Raw genomic sequence first — 10000 nt, 5'->3', positions numbered from 1 at the left:
AGATAGCCACATCCATATCCACTCTTAATCACGCACCAGTATAGTAATGTAATGTCTTAATTCCCTGAGCTGATTGGTTGAGTCACAATGAACCCTGGATGACCCTTGACCCCTCACCTCTGTCTCCAGGAAGCGGCGCAGAGCCCTCTTCTTCTTGATGCTCTTACGGCGCACGTAGACCGCCACGCTCAGCGCCACGATGACGATGACAAAACAGAGCACCGATCACCCCGGCCGCGATCAGGGGCGTGTAGACAGAGTAAGAGTATGTAGCCAAATGTATGGCTCCATTATGGAACTCTGTGTGTGTGTGTGTGTGTGTGTGTGTGTGTGTGTGTGTGTGTGTGTGTGTGTGTGTGTGTGTGTGTGTGTGTGTGTGTGTGTGTGTGTGTGTGTGTGTGTGTGTGTGTGTCATTACCATGTCCATGTCCCGTAGCTCTTCAGACAACGAAAAATCCCACCAGTGGGTCCTATCTGATCTGAGTCTCTCCTCCTTCCATATCTACTCCCTCCATATCTCCTCCCTCCACCTCTCCTCCCTCCATCTCTTCCTCCCTCTCTGTCTTCCTCCCTCCATCTCTTCCTCCCTCCATCTCCACTCCTCCCCATCTCTCCCTCCCTCCATATCTCCTCCCTCCATCTCTTCCTCCCTCTATCTCCTCCCTCCATCTCTTCCTCCCTCCACCTCTCCTCCCTCCATCTCTTCCTCCCTCTATCTCTTCCTCCCTCCATCTCTTCCCTCCCTCCATCTCTTCCTCCCTCCATCTCTTCCTCCCTCCATATCTCCTCCCTCCATCTCTTCCTCCCTCTATCTCCTCCCTCCATATCTTCCTCCCTCCACCTCTCCTCCCTCCATCTCTTCCTCCCCTCCACCTCTCCCTCCCCTACATCTCTTCCTCCCTCTATCTCCTCCCTCCATCTCTTCCTCCCTCCACCTCTCCCTCCCTCCATCTCTTCCTCCCTCTCTCTCTTCCTCCCTCCATCTCTTCCTCCCTCCATCTCTTCCTCCCTGCGCTGTCTCCCTCCCTCCATCTCTTCCTCCCTATCTCCTCCCTCCATCTCTTCCTCCCTCCATCTCTTCCTCCCTCCACCTCTCCTCCCTCCATCTCTTCCTCCCTCTATCTCCTCCCTCCATCTCTTCCTCCCTCCACCTCTCCTCCCTCCATCTCTTCCTCCCTCCACCTCTCCTCCCTCCATCTCTTCCTCCCTCTCTATCTCTTCCTCCCTCCATCTCTTCCTCCCTCCATATCTCCCTCCCTCCATCTCTCCTCCCTCTGTCTGTCCTCCCTCCATCTCTTCCTCCCTCCACCTCTCCTCCCTCCATCTCTTCCTCCCTCTCTCTTTCCTCCCTCCATCTCTTCCTCCCTCCATCTCTTCCTCCCCTCCATATCTCCTCCCTCCATCTCTTCCTCCCTCTATCTCCTCCCTCCATCTCTTCCTCCCTCCCACCTCTCCTCCCTCCATCTCTTTCTCCCTCCATCTCTTCCTCCCTCCATATCTCCTCCCTCCATCTCTTCCTCCCTCTATCTCCTCCCTCCATCTCTTCCTCCCTCCACCTCTCCTCCCTCCATCTCTTCCTCCCTCTATCTCTTCCTCCCTCCATCTCTTCCTCCCTCTATCTCCTCCCTCCATCTCTTCCTCCCTCTATCTCCTCCCTCCATCTCTTCCTCCCCTCCATCTCTTCCTCCCTCCATATCTCCTCCCTCCATCTCTTCCTCCCTCTATCTCCTTCCCTCCATCTCTTCCTCTCCTCTATCTCCTCCTCCATCTCTTTCCTCCCTCCATCTCTTCCTCCCTCCCACCTCTCCTCCCTCCATCTCTTCCTCCCTCCACCTCTCCCTCCCTCCATCTCTTCCCTCCCTCTCTCTTCCTTCCCTCCATCTACCCTCCCTCTATCTCCTCCCTCCATCTCTTCCCTCCCTCTATCTCCTCCCTCCACCTCTCCTCCCTCCATCTCTTCCTCCCTCCACCTCTCCTCCCTCCATCTCTTCCTCCCTCCATCTCTTCCTCCTAGCACACCCTTATACATACCTCTCACCTAACCTCTCCAGTTCAACCTGTCATCCCAGACAGGTGATGTTTCCCCAGTGGCACCCTTTTCCCTTTACAGTGCACTACTTCTGACCAGGGTCCATAGGGATCTCCTTCAAATGTTTGAGCCCTGTATAGGTAATATAGTTATATTTGGGACAAAGCAGGGTCTGATCAACGCAACCCACTATCCTTTATCGCCCATGGTGCTTTGCAAAAAGACAGAAAGTAGTTAGATATTACATCCCCTTCCACTTGGCTCATCTAAATAGGCTGGTCACAAAGAGCTGTCGATTCTGGATGTGTGAAAAGGTCCTGAGGACGTTCGATACTGCCTTCCTTGGTTCTCACCACAGCAGTTCACATTCTTAGCAAGCAGGGAGGCTACTGATGATACTTCATGGAAACTGCACATAGTTTTGAATGGTTTTGTTTGAAGTCTTAGCCCTAACCTTAATAACCCACTCCTAATGAAGACCTAAACTTAACCCTTTGAGTTGTTTTTGATTTAACCCTTTAACCACAAAGAATAAACGGCCTCATTTCTGCAGTGAGAGATCAAGCCTCCTCGTGCCCAGTGTACTACTTAGTTCCTGTTCTGGGATTCAGACAGTCTGATTTTGCGTGTAGCACTAGTGTATTATTAGTGAAAGACGAGGTGGGGATGAGCTTTCCTCCACATGACCCATATGGTACATGTTACATCATTAAGTACTGTGTATCATTATACATCATTAAGTACTGTGTATCATTATACATCATGACGTACTGTGAAGTATAATACATAAGTAATACTGTGAAGTATAATACATAATTAGTACTGTGAAGTATTATACCGAATTAATACTGTGAAGTATTATACATAATTAGTACCGTGAAGTATTATACAGAATTAATACTGTGAAGTATTATACATAATTAGTACTGTGAAGTATTATACATAATTAATACTGTGAAGTATTATACATAATTAATACTGTGACGTATAATACATAATTAGTACTGTGAAGTATTATACATAACTAATACTGTGAAGTAGTATACATAATTAGTACTGTGGAGTATTATACATAATTAATACTGTGAAGTATTATACATAATTAATACTGTGAAGTATTATACATAATGAAATACTGTGAAGTATTAATCATAATGAAGGACTGTGTATCTTGAGATGCATTGTCAATTGAGTCTCATTTTAGCTATGTGCCTTTGTATCCTTTGTATCTAATAAATCAGCAATGTTTTTTTATTACCTCCAACAGGTTTTTTTATTACCTCCAACAGGTTTTTTTATTACCTCCAACAGGTTTTTTTTATTACCTCCAACAGGTTTTTTTAATACCTCCAACAGGTTTTTTTATTACCTCCAACAGGTTTTTTTAATACCTCCAACAGGTTTTTTTATTACCTCCAACAGGTTTTTTATTACCTCCAACAGGTTTTTTTAATACCTCCAACAGGTTTTTTTAATACCTCCAACAGGTTTTTTTATTACCTCCAACAGATTTTTTTAATACCTCCAACAGGTTTTTTTAATACCTCCAACATGTTCTTTTTAATACCTCCAACAGGTTTTTTTAATACCTCCAACACGTTTTTAATACCTCCAACACGTTTTTAATACCTCCAACAGGTTTTTTTTATTAAATCCAACAGGTTTTTTTAATACCTCCAACAGGTTTTTTCCCACTTCCTTTAAATGTTAAATTTGCTAACCCTCTCCTCTCTTATACATTCACTCTTCCTTCCCTCCTCTATCCCTCTATCCCTCTATCCTTCCCTCCCTCTCTCTCTCCCCCCTCCCTCTATCCCTCTATCCTTCCCTCCCTCTTTCCTTCCCTCCCTCCCTCTATCCCTCTATCCTTCCCTCCCTCTCTCTTCCCCTCCCTCTCCCTCTATCCTTCCTCCCTCTTTCCTTCCCTCCCCCTCTCTAGCCCTCTATCCTTCCCTCCCTCTTTCCTTCCCCCTCCCTCTATTCCTCTATCCCTCCCTCCCTCTTTCCTCCCCCCTCCCTAGGATAGCGAGGCAAGACCAGATATAATGAGATATATGGGGCATGTTGAGGATAGCGAGGCAAGACCAGATATAATGAGATATATGGGGCATGTTGTAAACAGAGGCAAGACCAGATATAATGAGATATATGGGGCATGTTGTAAACAGAGAGGCAAGACCAGATATAATGAGATATATGGGGCATGTTGAGGATAGAGAGGCAAGACCAGATATAATGAGATATATGGGGCATGTTGAGGATAGCGAGGCAAGACCAGATATAATGAGATATATGGGGCATGTTGAGGATAGCGAGGCAGACCAGATATAATGAGATATATGGGGCATGTTGAGGATAGAGAGGCAAGACCAGATATAATGAGATATATGGGGCATGTTGAGGATAGCGAGGCAAGACCAGATATAATGAGATATATGGGGCATGTTGAGGATAGAGAGGCAAGACCAGATATAATGAGATATATGGGGCATGTTGTAAACAGAGAGGCAAGACGAGATATAATGAGATATATGGGGCATGTTGTAAACAGAGAGGCAAGACCAGATATAATGAGATATATGGGGCATGTTGAGGATAGAGAGGCAAGACCAGATATAATGAGATATATGGGGCATGTTGCAAACAGAGAGGCAAGACCAGATATAATGAGATATATGGGGCATGTTGTAAACAGAGAGGCAAGACCAGATATAATGAGATGTATGGGGCATGTTGAGGATAGAGAGGCAAGACCAGATATAATGAGATATATGGGGCATGTTGAGGATAGCGAGGCAAGACCAGATATAATGAGATATATGGGGCATGTTGTAAACAGAGAGGCAAGACCAGATATAATGAGATATATGGGGCATGTTGAGGATAGAGAGGCAAGACCAGATATAATGAGATATATGGGGCATGTTGTAAACAGAGAGGCAAGACCAGATATAATGAGATATATGGGGCATGTTGTAAACAGAGAGGCAAGACCAGATATAATGAGATATATGGGGCATGTTGAGGATAGAGAGGCAAGACCAGATATAATGAGATATATGGGGCATGTTGTAAACAGAGAGGCAAGACCAGATATAATGAGATATATGGGGCATGTTGTAAACAGAGAGGCAAGAACAGATATAATGAGATATATGGGGCATGTTGAGGATAGAGAGGCAAGACCAGATATAATGAGATATATGGGGCATTTTGAGGATAGAGAGGCAAGACCAGATATAATGAGATATATGGGGCATGTTGAGGATAGCGAGGCAAGACCAGATATAATGAGATATATGGGGCATGTTGAGGATAGCGAGGCAAGACCAGATATAATGAGATATATGGGGCATGTTGAGGATAGAGAGGCAAGACCAGATATAATGAGATATATGGGGCATGTTGTAAACAGAGAGGCAAGACCAGATATAATGAGATATATGGGGCATGTTGTAAACAGAGAGGCAAGACCAGATATAATGAGATATATGGGGCATGTTGAGGATAGAGAGGCAAGACCAGATATAATGAGATATATGGGGCATTTTGAGGATAGAGAGGCAAGACCAGATATAATGAGATATATGGGGCATGTTGAGGATAGCGAGGCAAGACCAGATATAATGAGATATATGGGGCATGTTGAGGATAGATAGGCAAGACGGGATATAATGAGATATATGGGGCATGTTGAGGATAGATAGGCAAGACGGGATATAATGAGATATATGGGGGCATGTTGCGGATAGAGAGGCAAGAGTTTAAATGATTGGAGACAGAGAAGGAGAGAGAGAGAAAGAGAGAGGGAGAGAGAGGGAGAGAGTGAGAGACAGAGAGAATTAATTGATAGAGAGAGAGAGAGAGAGAGAGAGAGAGAGAGAGAGAGAGAGAGAGAGAGAGAGAGAGAGAGAAATACTCATGGGCAAAGGAGCCTAGAGGAGCCTAGAGAGAGAGAGAGGTGAAACTGAGACAGTGAGTCAGAGAGCGATAGCGAGAATAAAGAGAGAGGTTCTAGTGATAGAGACTGAGCCTGATGTCAAAGCAGTGAAAGCCCAGCGGACACTGTGATGATCATCTTACCTGTCCATCATTCCAACACAGTCTTGGAGCCGAGGCCCAACGCAGCTGAGGAGAGAATCATCAGTAGTCAGCTTACAGAAACACTTCAGTAACCTCAACAATAAGCATCCCACCAACTCTTTACAAAGAGTGCACATACTATGAACAAATTCACATCACGTATAAACATGAATAACCAATTGATAAGCACTTCTAATAGCTGATTGATGAAAGTCATTATTGAGTGAACATAACAAGCTATACGTGAACATAGCTCAACGGTCCAAGACAGTCAACCTACTTAGTAAGAGAGACATAACTAGGGGATGAAGTCCTGACCAGCTACTGAGAGGTAGAGATGATACAGACTATGGAGGTGAAAACACACAGACAGACAGACAGACAGACAGACAGACAGACAGACAGACAGACAGACAGACAGACAGACAGACAGACAACTTATATTCAAAACATATTTATTAAACAGAAAGACAGACAGAGACAGAGATAGAGAGACAGACAGAAAGAAAGAGTCTTCTGTCTGTCAGTCTGCCTGTCTGCCTGTCTACCTGTCTGCCTGTCTGCCTGTCTGTCAGTCTTTCTGTCTGTCAGTCTGCCTGTCTGTTTGTCTGTCAGTCTGTCAGTCTTTCAGGCAGACAGGCAGACAGGTAGACAGGCAGGCAGGTAGACAGGCAGACAGACAGACAGGTAGACAGGCAGACAGACAGACAGGTAGACAGGTAGACAGGTAGACAGGCAGGCAGGTAGACAGGCAGACAGGTAGACAGGTAGACAGACAGACAGGTAGACAGGCAGGCAGGTAGACAGACAGACAGGTAGACAGGCAGACAGGTAGACAGGTAGACAGGTAGACAGGCAGACAGGTAGACAGGCAGGCAGGTAGACAGGCAGACAGGTAGACAGGCAGACAGGTAAGACAGGCAGGCAGGTAGACAGGCAGACAGGTAGACAGGCAGACAGGTAGACAGGCAGACAGGCAATGTGGACTGATTAAAACATGGCCATTGGGCTTCTCTCTCATTATCTATAACACATTTCAAGAGGATTGTGATCAGCCTCCGACACAAAGACAGTCAGAGTTTGAGACAGAAGCAAATTACACAGCTAATTAAGAGGAGCTGCCTTGGAATCCCATTCAAAGTCTGCCTTGCTCCAGAAATGAAGAAACGGCACCCAACAGCTAATTAGCAGACAATTAGTGTATCCCATCTATGGCTCGTTGCTGTTTGTGATATGATAATTCCTCTAGTGTGCCACGTTTGTAAACATCCGGATTGATCAGCTAGTTTAGTCACACACCAAAGACAAGTCTCAGACCACCCATGTATGTATCAGAGAGGCATCTGGAGTACGACTGCTGATCTAGAATCAGTTTAGTAATTTAGCTCATAATAAATAGGATTATATGGACTGGTTCTGATACCTATCCCAGACCTGCTGTTTTCAACTCTCTAGAGACAGCAGGAGCGGTAAAGATGCTCTCAATGATCGGCTATGAAAAGCCAACTGACATTTACTCCTGAGGTGCTGACCTGTTGCACCCTCTACAACTACTGTGATTATTATTATTTGACCCTACTGGTCACCTATGAACATTTGGACATCTTGGCCATGCTCTGTTATAATCTCCACCCGGCACAGCCAGAAGAGGACTGGCCACCCTCATGGCCTGGTTCCTCTCTAGGTTTCTTCCTAGGTTTTGGCCTTTCTAGGGAGTTTTTCCTGGCCACTGTGCTTCTACACCTGCATTACTTGCTGTTTGGGTTTGAAATTCCACAGTGTGACATCACAGCAGCAAGATTTGTGACCTGTGCCACATGAAAAGGGCAACCAGTGAAAACACCATTGTAAATACAACCCATATTTATGCTTATTTATTTCCCTTTTGTACTTTAACTATATTGACATAATATGACATTTGTAATGTCTTTATTCTTTGGAACTGTTGTGTAATGTTTACTGTTCTTTTCTGATTGTTCATTTCACTTTTGTTTATCATCAATTTCACTTACTTTGGAAATGTAAACATGTTTCCCATGCCAATGAAGCCCTTTGAATTGAATTGAATTGAGAGAGCGAGAGAGAGAGAGAGAGAGAGAGAGAAAGAAAGAGAGAGAGAGAGAGAGAGAGAGGAGAGAGAGACAGAGACAGAGACAGAGAGAGAGAGAGAGAGAGAGCGAGAGAGACAGAGACAGAGACAGAGACAGAGACAGAGACAGAGACAGAGACAGAGAGAGAGAGAGAGAGAGAGAGGGAAGAGAGAGAGAGAGAAGAGAGAGAGAGGGAAGAGAGAGAGAGGGAAGAGAGAGAGAGAGAGGAGGGAAAAGAGAGAGAGGGAAGAGAGAGAGAGGGAGAGAGAGAGAGAGAGAGAGAGAGAGAGAGAGAGAGAGAGAGGAGAGAGAGAGAGGGAAGAGAGAGAGAGGGAAGAGAGAGAGAGAGAGAGAGAGAGAGAGAGAGAGAGAGAGAGAGAGAGAGAGAGAGGGAGAGAGAGAGAGAGAGAGAGAGAGAGAGAGAGAGAGGAGAGAGAGAGAGAGAGAGAGAGAGAGAGAGAGAGAGAGAGAGAGAGAGAGAGAGAGAGAGAGAGAGAGAGAGAGAGAGAGAGAGAGAAGAGAGAGAGAGAGAGAGAGAGAGAGAGAGAGAGAGAGAGAGAGAGAGAGAGAGAGAGAGAGAGAGAGAGAGAGAGAGAGGGACTGTTGCGGTCTGGGAAGTGGAGGGCTGAGTCACTGCCTGTATCCAAAATAGCACCATATTTCCTTTATAGCGCACTACTTCTGCTACTCTTTATAGAAGCTCATCTTGATTTTAAAAGTCCCACAAGGACACCGTTTCATGGATTCTGCTTATATGACATTATTTATGACGTACTTCAAACAAACAATTTCAGATTTCAAAGAGATGAGAAGTATTGATATAAAAAGCCTCATTAAATATACACCTCTCTCTCTCTCTCTCTCTCTCTCTGTCTCTCTCTCTGTCTCTCTCTCTCTCTCTCTGTCTCTCTCTCTGTCTCTCTCTCTCTCTCTCTCTCTCGCTCTCTCTCTCTCTCTCTCTCTCTCTCTCTCTCTCTCTCTCTCTCCTCGTACCCCTGGGTGCAGTTGGCATGGCAGGGGTGACACTCGTTGTTGGCCTCGGCGTATTTGAAGATGAAGCTGTTGGTGCCTTGGAGGCCATCGGGGCACTTTTCCACACAGTTGGGCCCGTCTTTGAAGTGAAGGCAGGTCATACATTGATCTGGACCCTGAGAGGTAGAGTGAGGGAGAAGGATGAGGAGGAGGAGAAGGAAGAGGAGGAAGAAGACGGAGGAGGAGGAGGAGGAGGAGGAGGAGGAGGAGGAGAAGAAGAAGAAGAAGAAGAAGAAGAAGAAGGAGGAGGAGGAGGAGGAGGAGGAGAAGGAGGAAGAGGAAGATGAGGAGAAGGAGGAGGAGGAGGGGAGGAGGAGGAGGAGGAGTAAGTAAAGGAGATGGATAGAAGAGGAAGAGGAGGATGAGAAGGAGTAAGTAAAGGATATGAATAGAAGATGAAGAGGAAGAGACATTGACCACATATCAGCACGTCAACACAGTTCACACTTCTGAACAAGCATCCGGGATGGATTCAGACAGCAGATATAAACACATGGAGAGATGAAGGAAGAGAGACGATAGAGAGATGGGTCTGTGGATGCATGTGCTGCTGCTGTAGTTGAAACTTTTACTGTGGGCTTGGACACCTCATGTACGGTAAATGATGTGTGTTGGGCAGGTTGATAGACAGCTTTTCACTTTCAGGTCTGACAAAACGACAGCTGTAATCCCTTCCCATCAATACACTATCTCCCTGCCGAGCTGTGTCAATGTATTGTGTCTCTCTGACTGTGTGTGTGTGTGTGTGTGTGTGTGTGTGTGTGTG

General features: G+C 45.7%; 1 protein-coding gene across 1 annotated transcript in view; it reads right to left on the bottom strand.

Annotated features, from left to right (window-relative positions):
- The window catches only part of LOC110515808 (receptor tyrosine-protein kinase erbB-4), a 478553-nt gene that overhangs the window by 68476 nt on the left and 400077 nt on the right, over positions 1 to 10000 (bottom strand). The window contains 4 exon segments of the mRNA XM_090239673.1: positions 118 to 213; positions 215 to 250; positions 6112 to 6157; positions 9196 to 9350. Of these exon segments, the coding sequence (XP_090095799.1) occupies positions 118 to 213; positions 215 to 250; positions 6112 to 6157; positions 9196 to 9350 (333 nt within the window).

This window comes from Oncorhynchus mykiss, chromosome 7 (genome assembly GCF_057628025.1).
Source record: "Oncorhynchus mykiss isolate SJ-2025 chromosome 7, ASM5762802v1, whole genome shotgun sequence".
NCBI classification, from domain to species: Eukaryota; Metazoa; Chordata; class Actinopteri; order Salmoniformes; family Salmonidae; genus Oncorhynchus; species Oncorhynchus mykiss.
Note: the sequence above shows the minus strand (reverse complement) of the source record. Positions and strands in the feature narration are given on the sequence as shown.